The sequence below is a fragment of the Lissotriton vulgaris genome, chromosome 6 (genome assembly GCF_964263255.1).
Source record: "Lissotriton vulgaris chromosome 6, aLisVul1.2, whole genome shotgun sequence".
Taxonomy (NCBI): Eukaryota; Metazoa; Chordata; class Amphibia; order Caudata; family Salamandridae; genus Lissotriton; species Lissotriton vulgaris.
Genome location: NC_141694.1, coordinates 1,285,022,038 through 1,285,038,868, shown reverse-complemented (window position 1 = coordinate 1,285,038,868; position 16,831 = coordinate 1,285,022,038). Strand labels below are relative to the sequence as shown.

The 16,831-nt window shown below is 43.8% G+C and overlaps 1 protein-coding gene across 1 annotated transcript in view; it reads right to left on the bottom strand.

Annotated features, from left to right (window-relative positions):
- Window positions 1–16,831, bottom strand: part of SOS1 (SOS Ras/Rac guanine nucleotide exchange factor 1) — an 897,181-nt gene that overhangs the window by 365,948 nt on the left and 514,402 nt on the right. Inside the window, exon 14 of the mRNA XM_086927418.1 lies at window positions 13,874–14,096. Within this exon, the coding sequence (XP_086783544.1) occupies window positions 13,874–14,096 (223 nt within the window). The remainder of the gene's footprint in view (window positions 1–13,873; window positions 14,097–16,831) is intronic.

The window sequence follows — 16,831 nt, the reverse complement described above, 5'->3', positions numbered from 1 at the left end:
ATCTGTAGGAGTAGTTCTGCAGCTTGAAGAATTTTCAGGCTTCACATGCTGTGCATTATTCTGCCATCTAGTGGTTGGGTTCGAAATTCTCCTGTGCATTAGTAATCCTTCTTTGTTTTTTTTGGGCGTCAACTGTCCAACCATTTAGTGCCTAATCCAGTCTCTCCGGACGTCATATTCCCTCTCCGTAAGCTTCCCCACATGGTCACAATTTTCAGATGTAATTTTTTTTTCTTAGGTTGTTTGCTCACTTCTGCTCCTTCATCTCCAGGGGATGTGGATGGGTTGCATTAGAATCTGGAAAACGCTTCAAGTTGCAAAACGACTTCTATAGATAAGAAACCATTTTCCTTTGCAGTGTGAATCTTTTCTGGAGTCACATGCTATTCCATTGAATTTAAAGTGGTTTTGATCCTTGTGGAGGCTGGGTTGGAGAAGAGTTTGAGCTTGTAAATATATGTTTTAGCACCCTCTATTCAACTTACGCTTCTTTGTACATTTGTATGACTATACAACAGTGCTTTGTGAAAGTATGCCCTAATGACCAAGTGGCTGCCATGCAAATGTCATGCAACAGTATATTTCCCAGAAAGGCCGTTGCTCCTTTCTTACATGTTGAGGGTGCTCTAGATTTGATTTGTCGTTGTATGCCAGCTGATGTGTGACACATTTGGATTATTTGTGTATTCCACCTTGCAAAGGTATTTTTTTTGTAACTGGTTTCATCTTGTTACTGTCGGCAAAAGATGACTAGTTGTTTTCCTTTCCTAACTGATTTTGTCTTCTCCATATAGTACATTAGCTCTCTCCTGCCGTCTAGTGTATATAGTGCTCTTGGATCTGGAGTCTTTGACTCCTTGAAGAAACTTGCCATTTGGATGGTTTGGTTTATGTGAAAATGTGAGATAGCCTTTGGCTTCAGATCTGGAACCGGCACGATTGAGCAGACATTCCGCTTCCTAATGCTTTATTGGAAAGTGGTCAAACTGGGCAAGGGCAGTCTGTATCTCGCTTTTATCGATTTACGGACTGCCTTTGACCTTGTTCCACGCAACCAACTGTGGGCTGTACTTGAGGGTATGGGCATGCCCGCGTATTTGTTAGCCCTAACTATCAAATTCCACGAAAGCAATTTTGCCCAAATTAGATGGGGTCAGCAGGGCCAAAAAACATCCCGGATTCCTGTTGACAGGGGCGTCCGTCAGGGGTGTGTGCTAGCTCCCACTCTGTTTTCTCTATATCTAAACGGAGTGGTAGAGCACCTTCTCCAACTATCAGCAGATGCTCCCTCCCTGGCGGGCAGAAAGATACCAACGCTCCTGTTCGCAGACGACACCCTGTTGATTTCGAAATCCCCGAAGGGCCTCCAAACTCTGTTAACGAGGTTCCAGGGCTTCTGTGACGCAAGGGGCTTGGCTATTAACATCAATAAAACCAAGTTCCTTGTGCTGAATCCCCCCAGGAAGACAGTCTACCCGCCATCTATAGACGCAGTACCTTTAGAAAGGGTTAGGGAATTCGATTATTTAGGAATCAGACTTTGTGATACCATGTCTTGGAAGGCGCATCATCAAAAATCCATCTTGACATACAGGAGGGTTACGGGCGCTCTCCTAAAAGAGCATCGCGCCTCACCCCTTAAACCAATCGGGGTGATACTCGACATCTACAAGGCAAAGGCTTTGAGTGCGGCATTATATGGGGCTGAATTGTGGGGCACCCAGAAATCTGATACTCTATTCCATCTGGAGAATAAGTTCCACAAAGATTTAATGCGGCTCCCCCATAGCTCTCCCACTTTACCCCTTCTACTCGATACAGGAACACGATCCATAGCCGATCAGGCCAAGCTACGTCCCCTCCTTTTGTGGGCCCGTATATGGAATGTCCCTGAACTTTCAAGCTATGCGGATGCACTAAGTGAACTTCTTTCAACCCCGGGCTGGCATAAGATCGGTTGGCTCCTTGGTGTAAAGCGCCTCCTTTGTGACTTAGGCCTGGATGATGCCTGGGCCAGTAGATCTTCTCCACCCAAACAGCTGTTAAAGAAAATATTCTGGTTGTGGGTGGATAACGAGAGAGTGACCCAACCGAATCTGTGCAGATCAGCTGAGGAGTTTTTGGCTACCAAATCCCGCCCCTTCAGAGAACCCTACCTTGATGTGATTTTGAATCCATCAGATAGGGCGTTGTATTTCAAATTTAGGGCCGGGGTTTTGCCCTTAGGCACAAGGACAGCTAAATGGAAACCACCATGGCAAACCGTAGAAACTTGCCCTTTCTGTACAACTAGGGATGAATCTATTCCCCATCTGTTGTTCGAATGCCCAGCCTATGCTGCTCCCCGTCGCAGATGGTTGAAACCGCTCTGCGCGAGGCTGGGCACTCGGTCACATTTGGAGGCCTTACAGTTGTTAAGATCAGACCCTCATCCACTGTTTGCTTGTGGCCTGGCAAAATTTCTGGGGTGGGCTTGGAGGATAAGAACCGCGAGGAGAAAGATCCTCCAGTAAGGATACCAATCTACATTCCAGTGGCCTGACTGCTTTTTGTATGTGTCCCTTCACCACTATTCCTATCAGAAATTGATAATTTTATACTTGCATAAATGTTTTTAGAAAGGTTGTTATCTACTAGGTTGTATATTTTTAGTACCCTTCTTGAGATTTTGTCAGTTTTGATGTATAACTGTTTTTATGCTCACTTTGATTTTTACTGTAATGCTTTTATGAAATGAAATATTTCGAAATAAAGCTATACAACAACAACAAAAAGTGCGGGTCTGCCCTCAAGACTATCCTGTCTGTGTGTATTTGCATGTATGGTTCCTGGATTGTGAACGCTTGCAAATCACTCTTCAAAGAGATTTCGTTGTGATAAAGAAAGCAGTCAATGGTGTGACCAATTTTAAAGAGGCCTTGTGAAGTGATTCAAATGGTTTCCTCATTAGTTGTGTTAGTACTAAATTCAAGTTCAAAGTTGGTGCTGGAATTCTTGCTAGGCTATTTTATTTATTACAGGGATTTGAAAAAAACCCTTCCTATGTGACCTCTTGTGTAGGCCATGTTGTTCTGAGCTATCTCTATCATGACGGAGAACCACAGTTTTGCTTCGTCCACTTTCGGGCGATAGGTATCAGTGTCATTTATGAATATTTGCATTTGCTGATTACGAAGGATTATGTCAAAAAGAAGGGAGGATTTTATTTTAAGGGAAGGGCTTTTGTGTAGGTCCAGCGTACATGCCCAGTAATCAATCAACTAGGCCCCTCACCCCCACTGCACCCTTACGGCGGAACAAAAGATCTCCGAGAAAGAGCCCCTTTAAGGGTGCCCGTTGGGCATTGCAGCGTCGGCCCAACGGGGAGCAGGCTCAAATGAAGAAAGCATGACACCTAGCTTGCTGGGTGTGTGAGAGCCCTACTTCCACAAGGAGGAATTCCCCTCCTCCTTCCACTTGTTCTTTAGCCCCTGTTCAGTCACCACCTTTCTGACTCTCTCCGCTAGACACTCCTGGCTAGAAGGAGCCCTGTGACGATTTTGTCACCTAGGAACTGCGTACCTTTTCTGTTTTAATCATAATCGGTATTTGTAGAGCGCAACTGTCGCTCCGAAAGGAGCATCCTGGCGCTGAAAAAGTGTGCAGTACTATTTCGGAAACTAAATGGCAGACATAACATAGGCATCCGACAAATTAAAAATCCAAGTCTTTAATTGCTTCCTGAAGACATTCTCTTGGTCCAGGAGTCGGAGATCTTTGGGCATGGCATTCCAGGCCTTGGAGGCCAAGACAGTCAGAGTCTTCCCCCCCCTTAGTTTTGTAGTGGAATCTGGGGATAGTAATCAGATTGCCACCAGATGACCTCAACTTTCTGGGGGGATTATAGCGAGTATCGCTTAGAAAGATACCTCGGGCCTGTGTTGTTGAAAGCTCGAAAGGTAGTCACCAGGATTTTGAACAAAATCCTCTTATGAAGGGGTAACCAATGCAGATGCTTAAGGGTAGCCGATGTGGACAATTTTCTAGGTAATTTCAATACCAATCTAGCAGCGGCGTATTGCACGCTCTGCAGCTTTTTTAACGTGGCCTTTTTTGCCCCGGCCATTACAATAATCTAGGCAGGAGAGTATGAGCGCCACTGCCACCGCCTTTCTTGAGTCAGTGGGAAGGAACTCAAACATTTTCTTTAAAGATTTAATGATGCTAAAGCAGCTTCCAGCCACATTGCTCACATGCTGGTCAAAGGAAAGTGCGGAGTCAAATAAGACCCCCAAGTTTCTAGCTGATTCCACTGATTCGGGCGGAGCGGGAGAATCCTCTGGCCACCATTTGTTTGGACAAAACTGGACATTTGGTTGGTGTTGCATTTTAAATGGTTGTCCTCCATCCACTGGAAAACATCCATCAGACAGTTCTTTAGGTTCTGTTCAGCTTCAGTAGAGTTCTTGTCTAGGGGTACAACCAATTGGGTGTCATCGTCATATGATGTTACAAGTATGCCGTATGACTCGATTAAAGAAATTAGGGGAATCATATAAACATTAAATAATAAAGGACTCAGAATAGAGCCCTGCGGAACTCCAGAAGAGACCTTTTTTTCCTTAGAAGGAAAAGGGCCCAGAGCAGTAATTTGGGATCTATCTGACAGAAAATAGATTATCCAAGCCAAGGCCACATCTGTAATATTGATGATTGATTGCGAAGGATAACAGTGGGATTGGAGGAAAAGCGTAAGCAAATATCCCTGATCGGTTTATTGATGGAGCATTACAAGCAGAATAGTGGTGTGGGTGTCTGGATGCAAAGTATTGGCATTTTGTGTTCTGTTGCTAACTGATCTATTTTTGGTGATCCCCATTGCCTGGACATCGGTGTGAAACATGTTTGATTCAGTTCCCCCTCGATAAAGGTTGTTGCCTGTCTGCTTCTACGTTAACTTTCCCTGGTAGTTGTATTGTTATATTTATCTGTATCTGGAGGGCCTACCTTCAGATTTCTTGTGCTAACAAAGGGTATTGTATCTCCCTGCTGTTTGAGATACAACAACAATGTTCTATTGTCCGTTTGGATTAGTAATGATTTTACCCACAGCTCTTTTTGAAAATAATTTAGGACTAGGAATACTGTTCTTAGTTCCAGTACATTTGTGTGTTGTACTGCTTCCTGTACTTTCCACATTCCTCTGATTTTGAGTCTCCCCATATAAGCCCCCCCAACCCATATGCGAGGCATCTGTGTAATGGTTACTGTGGGAGTTGGAGATATGAATGTACTTTCAGTTGCTATATTGCTCTGTTCCACTGTGTCATCTCCTCCTGAAACCCTTTGTGTGACAACCACTAGATCTTCCCAACTCCCAGGGGCTTGTGACCATTGAGTTTGTACCCATTCCTGAATTGGTCTCATTTGTAGTATTGCATATGGTATGAGAGGCAATTTTCCCCAGCATCTTCCACACAGTCCTCACTGTCCGGGACTGACCCTTCTGGTATGGGTGAGTTTCTTGCAGTAATGATGGTACTCTTTTCTTGCGAGGATATGCTTTCGTCTCTGCTGATTCTTGCTCCAAGGAAATGTTTCTCCTGTTCAGGGTTGTCAGATGAGGTTTCTCTGTTTATTGAAAACCCCAGATTGTGAAGCACTGATATTCTTGTGTTTGTGTGGCTTTGCACTTACAGGGAGTTTGCTTTTACTAGCTAGTCGACTTGGTAAGGATATACATCTATCCCTTGCCTTCTTAGATGTGCCACTGCTACTGGCAGGCACTTTGTAAACACTCTGCTGATTTTATTCCGAAAGCCAGCACTCTGAATTGATAGTGTGCTCCATATACCACAAATCGCACGTATTTTTTGTGCATGCGATTTACTGGGGTGTGTCTAGATGTGCAACCTTTAGATGTATTGTTGCTATATAGTCGTAGCTCCAGTATGACATCCTATAGCAATATAATTTTGAGTTTTTATGTACTCCTTTGAAGGAGCGAAACGCGTTGTTCAATAAAATATTCCACTTTGTAAAGACGGTGTGATGGCGTCTTAGCTTTCCGCTAACTGACCTGGCAGAGAAGAAGAGGTCCGCGCCTGTTGCATTGCCGCTTCGAAAGCGGTCAGGAGTGAGATATATATATATATATATATATATATATATATATATTTTCACAACTCACATCCACCTTCTGCCGCTCCACTTTACCCCGGGTGCCTCCTTAACGCATGGTGGAGTGCGTAACATCTCTCCAACCCACAGTTCAATCCGCGATATATATATATCAAAGAAATCTCCACTCCACTTCAGGAAAAAGAGCACGCACACGAGGACCATTCAGGTAAAGGCTTATTTATTGAATAAAGCCTCCTCCAACCCAGCACAGAGAGACGCGTTTCGCCTGTCACAGCAGGCTTTCTCAATCTGATGAGCGCCATTTTAGTGGTAGCCTTTATACTCTAACGTAAACATAAAAGAGTTACTAGAATTAAATTAAACTTTAATTTAAAATCTGGTGAACAATTATGTAAAAATACATTCAATATAAAATCTGTACATTGTGGCTATTTACATCATAAATGATGAAGCATATCGTGATGCATCAGCAATTGTCAAATGTACACTTAGTGTTACCCACGCCACTCGAGTACAGCAAATTCAATGTAAAAAAAAAACAGCATAATATAATAAACACTTTCATGTTGCTATACAATATCCGAAAAATCGAGGCCATATATAAATCATCATGCTGGTCACATAGTTGCATATATATATAATAGTTTTACCTCGTTGATCTCGTTCTGCCCCACCCCCCCTTTTGCCTTCTTTAATTTTTGTAGCATTTCTTTTTCTTGTAGTAGTCTGTTTTTTTTCTCCTTTGTGAGGATCACTTTCTTTGGCCTTTTTTCTGGTGGTTGACTGATCAGTTCTATGCATCGCCGAACTTGCATGTTGTAGTAGCCATTTGTCTGAATTCACCTTCTTCCACTCCTGGAAGTCCTTTATTTATCCCTCCAAAGGTGTTAAGTGTGTGTGTGTGAGGGGAGGTTGTCCTATTAAGTCACTTGCTGTTTGGTGCAGCCGACCCTCTTTGTGGCTCAATAAATCAATTAGGGGGTTTGTAAAGCCCGACTTCTCATGTATGAGGGTCTCAAGGCACTGCGGAGGAAGGAGGGCTGCTGATCCAGCTGGACGCAGGGGTTCAGTTAAAGAGCAAGGTCTTGAGATCCTTGCTGAATTAGGTCAGCAACGGGGATTGCCTGAGGTGGAGGGGCATGGTATTCCAAGTCTTGGCGGCGAGGTAGGATAAGGATCTTACTCCTGTTCTGGTCTCGCGGATCCATGGGACGATGTCCAGGGACAGCTGGGTGGAGAGAAGGTAGCTAGTGGGTACGTGGAATAAGAGGTGGTGATTCAGATATGCTGGTCCTGCGTAGAAGAAGGCTTTGTAAGCATGTGTGAAGAGCTTCAAGGGGATTCTTTTGTTGACTGGGGGCCAATGGAGTTCTCAAAGGTGTTCAGTGATGTGGCTGTTGAGGAACAGTCTGGCTGCGGCGTTTTGAATGTTCTGCAGTTTCCAGAGGTGTTCCTGGGTGATGCCAGCTTAGAGTGTGTTGCGGTAGTAGAGCCTGCTGGTGAGGAGTGTGTGGGTAACCATCTTTCTAGCTTCAGTGGGAATACATCTGAAAGTCTATTGAAGCATGCAGCGCATGTGGAAGCATGATGAGGATATGGCGTTGATCTGGCGGTTCATTGTGAGTGAGGAGTCCAGTAAGATGCAGAGGTTCCGAGCGGGGTCCATGAGGGTGGAGGGGGAGTTCAAAGTTCAGCGGGCCACAAGAAGTCGCCCCAGGCTGAGGGACAACGGTTGAGTACTTCGGTCTTGTCCGAGTTGAGTTTGAGGCAGCTGTTTTTCATCCAGGAGGCACCGGCCTACATCCCGTTGTGGAAGTTTTCTGGCGGTTGTGGATTCATTGGTGAGTGAGAGAATCAGCTGGGTGTCGTTGGAATCTGAGACGATGTTGCGTCCATGATGGGGGCGAGAGGAGCCATGTAGACATTGGAGAAGATGGGGCTCAGGGAGGAGCCCTGGGACATTTCGCAGCTGATCTCTGTGGTTTCTGAGAGTAAAGAAGGTAGTTTGGCTTGCTGTGTTCACCAGGAGAGGAAAGAGTGGATCTAGTCCATGGCCTGGTCGATGATGCCAGCGTCCTGGAGTCTCGTCATTAGGGTACCGTGTTACACTGCATAAAAGGCAGCCAAGAGGTCCAGTAGGATAAAGGCTGTGGTTTTGCCCTGGTTGAGGATGGCGCAATGTCATAGATGGCAGCGAGGAGTGGGTATTAGTATTTTAGTTGCTTTGGAATCCAGATTGGGAGATGTCCTAGGTGCGGTTCACTTCAATGAGCTTCAGAGAGTTGGGCGTTAATGGCTTTCTCGATTACCTTGGCTGGGAAGGGGAGCAGAGCGATTGGTATGAAGTTCTTTAGGTCTGTCGGTTCGGCGAACAGCTTTTTCAATAGGGGGTTGATCTCTGTGTGTTTACAGTTGTCGGGGAAGGTGGCGGTCTCAATGGAGCAGTTGATGGCAGGGCGAAGTTTAGGGGCGATGGCGTTGGCTGCTCTACGGAAGATGTGGTGTGGGCAAGGGTACGAGGGGGCTCCGTGGTAGACACTCTTCATGGTCTTATGTGTATCGTCTGTGGTGAGCGGAGTCCAGTTGAGCAAGATCTGAGTGTGGTGGGGTCAGACGTTGTGGGAGTGTCTCGGGGTGTCAAAACTGTCACATCTACCTGATCTTGTGGTGGAAGAAGGTGCCAAATTTGTAGCAGTGGTCTTGGGTTGTGAGACATCTGTAGTCTCACTGTTGGGCCTGGTGAACTCTGACTATGGCGAAGAGGTTTTCGCTGTTGTGTGCGTTGGCGTAGATTCTGTTTTGGAGGGCTGTTTTCTTTGTGGTTTTGATGAGGTGGTGGTGTGCCGTGATGGCGGTTTTGAAGGTTGTGTGGGTTTCCGAGGTTTTGTTGTTCGTCCATTTCTTCTTGAGGCATATGCATGTGTTTCTGGATTTGTGGAGGGCAGGAGTGAACCAGCAGGCTTTCTTGGAGTGTTGCTTGCTGGGAGCCTTCTTGAGGGGAGTCAGAGTGTCGGTGCAGTTGGAGATTCATTGGTGGAAGTTGAACGCTGAATTGTTAGTGTCTGCTGATGTTAGTGTCTGCTGATGTCGGCGGAGTGGTAGTGCTGGGAAGGGTGGTGAGATTTTTGGCGACCTTGCTCCAACTACGACAGAGGGAACGGAAGGTGAGGGTGGTGGTCTACAGTGGGTGAGGTGAAGGCAAAGTGCACGCAGTGGTGATTGGTCCAGAGGAGTTTGGTTGTGTAGCTGTAGGTGATGTTTCTGCTGGCGGAGAAGAAAGGGTTGATTGAGCATGTGTCCTGCTACATGGGTTAGGAGCGATGACTTATGTTATTTATTTTTTATAGCGCGCAACAGATACTCAGGAGTATCCCGGCGCGGAGCCAGCGAGGGGTGGGAAGAAAGAAACCTAGGCAGAAATACGTTTTCAGGAGCTTTCTAAAAGTTAGTGGATTTTTAATGTTTCGAAGCGTAAAGGGAAGGGCGTTCCGGGTCACGGCAGCTTTCCAGGCAAGCGAGCTGCCACTTAACCTCTGGCATTTAAAAGGGGGAACCAGAGCCAGAAGCTGGGACAAGGAGCGTAATTGTCTCACAGGGGTATAGAAGGAAAAACGTTTTTGCAGGTAAGTAGGTCCTTTACCGTAGAGTACAAGATGGGCAATGATTACAGATTTAAACTTTATCCTTGCGGTCACGGGCAGCCAGTGCAATGTTCGCAGATGATGGCTCACACTACTTCTAAAAGGCAAGTCAAGAAGAAGCCTGGCTGCAGCATTCTGGACCACCTGCAGCTTTTTCAGCAGGTAGCCCGGAATCCCCACATAGAGCGCATTAGCGTAGTCCAGCCGGGAAATAATGAGGGCACGGACAACTGTCTCTTTTGAGGTCCGAGGCAGAAGCGGGAGAAATTTCCTAAGGGTTTTAGGAAGGCCGAATCACATGCCCGCAAGCTTCTTAACTTGCGTATGAAATGCAAGGTTCTCCTCAAACCAAACCCCCAAATTCTTTACGGGCTTCTCAATAGAGTTGGGCATAGGGGACTCTGCTGGGCAGAGGGAGTCCCTAAACTTAGGGGGAAAATTCCCTAAGAGGAGGACCTCGGACTAGCTGCTTGAGTCAGATGTTGGTGGGGTTCTCCAGGGATTTAGTGTTCTGGTCACTGGGGTTGTCCAGGTGGAAGTTGAGATCGCCGAGTAGGATATAGTCGGAAGCAAGTGCCTGGGGTTTGCTCATGTAGACAAAGGTGTCAGTGAAGGGCGGGAGTGGGCCAAGAGGCCAGTAGACAAGGGTGCTGCAGAGGGTTGTGTTGGCCTGTATCTGGAAGTGGAGGTGTTCCATGGTTGTCGTTTAGTTGTCAGAGTGGGTGGTCAGGCAGAGGGTGTTCTTGTGGACGATGGCGATGCCTCCTCCTGGTTGGTGGGTGCGGTACTTGAGGGTGATTTTGTAGCCGTCAGTAAGGGATGTCCGGACCAGAGCTGTGGTTGGTCCAGGTTTCCGTAAGGAAGGTGATATCTGGAGAGACAGAGTTGAGGCGGTCTCAGATTTCTGTGGTGTGTTTGTGGAGGGAGTGCATGTTTAGGAGGATGCAGCTGAGCAGGTCGTGTGCGCTGTTGGTTATCTGGGGGTGAGAGGAGGTGGAGTGTGGTGGTGTGCAAGGGTGTAGCTGAAATTTCGATGGGAAAAGGGTCCTTGGGTGGCTGTAATCATCCTCTTGCTCATCCCCAAATGGATTGACACAGTGGTGTTTGGTACTGCCATGGTTGCTTTGGTACTTACCTTGTACCCTGAAACGTCTACGAGGTTGCACTTTGAAAACTCCCTATACCTACCAGTCTCCTCCTTGTAGGTGTGGATCCTCTACTTATGATACCCCTGAATTGCAGGGCTCCCATTGATTTCACTGTCATTTTTGAGCTGCTGTGGAGTTTCATCTACTACACTCCCAAACAGCTGTTCCCCATTGAACGTGGTGTTAACAATATTTGCCTGTACCTCAGTCTGGCCAGGCATGCATGTCATCTTAGGGTTGTTCCTGCCATCTTGTGCTTAAGGGTGTGTCTGCTGAATCTACAGCAGATTTAAAACAGGTGTTTGCTATATATTTCCTTTCTTCTGCTAAGGTTGGTGCTCTTCTTTGGTATTGTGCAGCCAGATGTTTCATCAGCTCTGCCATCTCATAACAGTGCTGATATACATATCTGTTGAGCAGGGCGCTTGAATTGGCTATGCGCCATTGTGTTGCAGCGCCCCTTTCAAACTGTCTTCCCACCTCTATGGTGGGTCTTTTGAGAAGTGTTTACAATTTTCCTTGGTCCATGGTGTTACTTGCCTGCATGTGTAATATGAAAAATGTCCTTGGATCACATACCACTCACAGTCACCATTCTAACCATACATCCGTATAAATGCCAAAATAGGACCCCCTCACAGCTGTGGATACAAGCACGACAAAATTGAAGCTCCCAATATTAAGAAAATATACTAATTCATTTTCGTAATTGATATAAAAAAAATTAAAAACAAAATAATAAGCATAAATCAGATTGACAATCCCCAACAATTTATAAAAACATTAAAACCATCACAAAAGAGACATTATTAGGTGATTCATTGCTAAAACATCCTAAATTATTATTTCGTTAGGCTCTATAGACACCGTTGGGCTAATATCATCAATACCAAAAACATAGTCCCTCGAATGTAATCACAACGGAAGCGTCGACTAGTTTCGGTGTGCTGCCTGCTACGCACCACCTTTATCAAGACAAGGGCAGTGGATTGTCTCTTTTCTTTTAGGATATCTCTCCTTAGGCATAGCCTTGCATGCACTTCTTATAAACGGCTGCAGTAATCCTTTTAGGCTGTGTTTATTAAAAGGTATGATATATAACCCCAACTTCCTCAGTTTGACTCATCAGCCGATGTAGATCTTAATCCTTAAACTACGAGCAATCGCTTCGGTAGTTCACACCCCTGCTGTTTACATGCAGCTCTCCTTCCTGATTTTGATCTGCAGTGGTTTATATTGTTGTAGCGCATATGTCGTCCGCGCTAATACGGAGACGCAATGCTGCTGGCGACTGCTTGTTAGAAAATCCCCATTATATGTCGAGCGAATGTTCAATACTTCGGTTTCCAATTACAGTAAACCTTGTTGATGAAGGAAGAGCGTATAGCGTCCAGTCGCGGGTTGCATGTTGCAGGTTTCTTAAATCCTCTCTTCCCTGATCCAGTATACTTGGGAGCATGGTTAGGTATTGTGTTCTACTTTGGGTAGCCAATGTCTCTAAAAGGAAACATGATTGTGATCTTTCTTCTTTCACTTTTTATTAACTGATTATACATTGCAATGTCGTCCAGAGGTGCAGGCCTCGAGGGATACGTGTTGATTACCTCCTCTGGAGAATCAGTTTCGAGATCCTACCACTGTCATGATGTATTCTGACCCCTCTGTCTCCTGGAACAGGCCTGGGGTTTTAGGACTGTCCTCTTTGAAGAGGATTTCTTGTTTTGCCTCCACTTCTTGTGGTCTGGGTCCTTGAGGGCTTCAGTTCCTCTGGCGCCTTGTCTGTGTGGTTTTTCCTTCAACATTTTCAGTGGAATTCTAAATTTTCATAGAGAGGTGTCAAACTTTTTCTTCTTTTGAAGTATTACCGGTGTCGATCGTAGGAGACAATTTCCTCTTAGCCGCCGAGGCTTCAGGCGCTGGAGTATCACGCAATTAATTTTTTCAGCCTTCCTTGACTTTGATCATGCTTCAAAATCATCTTCTCGGTTGTTCGAATGCCTGCAGTGTCCTTGCTGTGGGACCAGAGGTCTCTTTCCGCCTATGCTTGCCTTCTGCGATCTTCGACACCAAGGCAGCTCTTTGTGATTTTGAACTGTTGCTTGAGAGTCACACCCACTTTGTTTTTTAGGACATGATCTGCGAATTCGCAGAAGGCTCCATCAAAAGCAGCAGTAAAGACAAATTCAAGACAAAATATTCCAAGTCAAATGCATAAAGATGAACAGACAAGGGTTCTACCACTAAAGTGTGAGTCAGAGCAGTGGCGCACCTCCAGATTTCACAGCTTATATAGGCAAACTGGCCATAAAAGTAAATGTAAATCACAAATTCAGCATAGAGTGATCAAATATATCAATAAATTGACACATCACAACACAGATTTATGCAACGTCATCTAATGCCACAATTCTAACACTAGCCCCCTAACTGCATATTAATGTGCTCTATTCTAACCAAATATCTTCGGCTGTGAGAGCACAAACAAGTCACAAAACAATGGAAGTCATAAGTGAACAGTATAGTCTGGAGTCTGTCAAAGTGAGGAAGGTCTTCCTCTAGATTTGGAAGTAAGAGAGGAACTCCAGTCAACGTTAAAAGCACAGATTCTCCTAAAAGTGCATAGCAAGATGTTTTTCTTTTCATTGGGTACAACTGGCATTGTGGATAACTTATTTGGTTTCAGCAATCCGTTGTCCCTTCTTGACATTAATTCATGACATTTCCATTTTTTTACATAAACAAACGACAGTTTGTGCTGTGCAAACCTAGCATAACAATTATAAACCGTCTGCGTGAAGGAACATATAAATTGAAAGCTCTTTAATACCAACATCAAGGTATGCCTAGTAGCAACATTTTGCTGCAAAGAGGTAAAGAAAAAATGAATAAGAAAAAAAGCCTGATTTTGAAAAAAATTTAAAACAATTATCAAAAACTAGTTAGTAGAGTATCACAACGTACCTGTACAGTTCAGATTCAAGCAAAGTTAACTGCCTTGCAATCTCTATTGGGTGCAATGTCAGGAGGTCAAATTCTTTTGTCTGCCCTGGTCTGCATATATGCCACTCAATTGCAGGAGGCGAACTTTCAAAAGTAATATTATGACTCGGTCCATTGGCTTGAGCCTGTTTTTTCCTAAGGATAATCTTTGTAATTGATTCCACCCATTTTTTCATAGCTTTACCTAAAATGAAAAAAAATCATATCAGCTACAAGTGCATGACTAAAATCTCATCAAAACACGGTTCTGTAATGTTTCTCCATTTTTTTTAAAAGTTTCTATGTAGGTTACGAAATAGTGTGAAACCAAGAGACTTTAATACGCACAATAAACAAAACATTTAATAAATTGGCACGTGCTTATACACATCACACAGTAACTAGCTTACACCAGAAACATACCACTTAACTAAGGTGTATTTATTCTCAAGGTATTCCAAAAAATAAGGAGGTAAATCAAACAAAACAAAAATTAAAAGTAGAATGATCTATGAGCGTGGTGGGTAAGCTATGGTAAGAATTAGCAATTAGAATGAACTAGAGACAGACAACTAACTTTAAAACCTCATTATTTTCACTAACTCAGCACACACTAGTTACTGCCACAGAATCAAACAATGCAAATGAGGAAATGAGCGAGATATGAAAAGAGTACTTAACAATAATTACAAATAGACCCAAAATTCGGACCCCTGCATAAAACCCTGTTTGTGCGGCGGGCGGAATTAGGAGTGTTGCCTATTTCACCCCACTTTATAATCACTGCATTTGATAAAACCTACAGCCCCACAATTTTCCAAAGGCAAATATTGGCACGTCAATCCTCCTAAAATATTGCAGGGGGAAAAAGAATGGTAAATACAAACCACTCCAAATTTTTGTGTCGAAAGAACTAAAATATGCAAATGATGGCCCATTATGAAGGACAAAACTTGGAATGAGCAATATTGATCACATTTTAACCTGTGATATAATAGATCATAATTCCCACTGGGGCACATGTATTCAAGGCTCTAGTGTCTATTGAACATTGTCAATGCAGAAGCGGACCCAAAACCCAGACACACTCCCAGTAAAGTCACATCTTATCAACTCACTGAAGGAGCCCAAGATTTGAGATCTAATCAGTGACCATAAAAAAGCACGAGCTTACCAAGGAAATAATTCCCATTAGGATTGGAGATACGGGGCAAATAAAAACACTCAGTGACAATACAACTTACTCTTTCTCGAAGATAAGTAGAAAACTGAAGTTGGCAGCGTCCCTAGGGCACTTGTTGTATTCTCAAATGTATTTTTATTACGGTGTATCTTGTTCTTTAAGCATTGCATTCTAAAAGCTTAAGTTCTATCGTTTCTAGGCCATATGACATATGTGCATTCCTCACTGGTCAGTTGTCTGCTGGCTGGAGAGGGATCACCAATGTTATCTCTAGCGCTCCTAATCAAGAGTTTAATGACAACTTCAACTGGTCAAGACATCTTTAATTACAACATATGCAGACGAGGATGGGAAAATGTGTACTAGATGTTGTAGTACTTACCACACTGTGGATTGGAGGAATTGTTTTGCCATTGGCAAAGAGTGTAGAAAATGAGTCTGGAAGGGGCACTTCTCCAAGATGTGCAAAACGAATAGCAAATTTAAGGTAGCCATTGTACACAGTGATACTGAGAGTGTGATGTGTATAGGAAGTACTGAAAGTGAAGATAGGATATTATGTTTAGATGATGAGGAAGCATCAACCACACCAGGGAGAAAGTTGGGACCAAAAACAATTTTTAAGATTCACGGTAGAGAAATAGAATTGAGGGTGGACTCTGGCTCATTCTACACCATCATTCCTCAGGAGATATTCATACGGATGTGGCCAAACACAAAGTTGCTTCCTAAAGATATCGGTCCCGGGGGGGACCAAAGCGAGAAGAAAGAAAATAATTGTTATAGGTCAACAGAAATTGCTTTCAACAAAAGGTGTGAGAGAGGTAAAGTTTGTTGCACAAAACGGACCACCAATTTTAGGATGGGCACACCAATATGATCTGCACATCATCATAAATCCCAGAGCTTCACATCAAGTCATGGTGTTCAATGAGGTTACAACTAAAGTTATTGTAGAGATTCTGAACAACTTGTTCTCTGAGGAGATTGGAGAGCTAAAAGGTTATGTACATAAAATTGTGCTGAAACCCGATGCAGTCCCTATGCAGCATAAAGTGAGAAAAGTTCCCATTATTGCCAGACAAGAAGTTAAACGCATGCTAAATGAAATAATGGATCAGGGTGTAATTGAACAGATCGAAACTTCTAGTTGGATTTCCTCTGTCGTGATCACAGGCAAACCTGATGGTAGTTACAGATTCTGTGCGCCTCTAAACCAGAATATTGTAGTAGGCAATTACCCTCTGCCTACATAAATGAACTGGTCTTGTCTCTAAAGGGTGGAGGGTTTTTCTCAAAATTAGAATTACACGGTGCATACCACCAGATCAAATTACAGAAGGAGTCCAAACCCTTAACAGCATTCATTACTGCAGAGGGTGTGTTCCAATTCACCAGGATGCTGTTTGAGTTGGCATCCGCTGCAGGGGTTTTTCAAAGAATGATGGTTTCAGTCTTGAAGGGTACAAAGAATATTATCCATTTTCAGGATGATGTGCTGATATTTGTAAACACGAAGGAGCAACATAACTTAGTCTTAAAAGAAGTTTTAAACAAAATGAATGATGCAGGTCTAGGTTTTTTATTAACCGTACCATTAATTAAAATATTTACAGTAAAAAGAGAAAGTGCAGAGAACAGTAATTCTAAAAAACTTCTTTGCTTGTTTAAAAAAAGGTATACGCCAGTGCTAGTTAAAAAAAATGGTATAAATAAAAATATAAATAAAAAAAAACTGAGTGAGAAAGAAGGATACA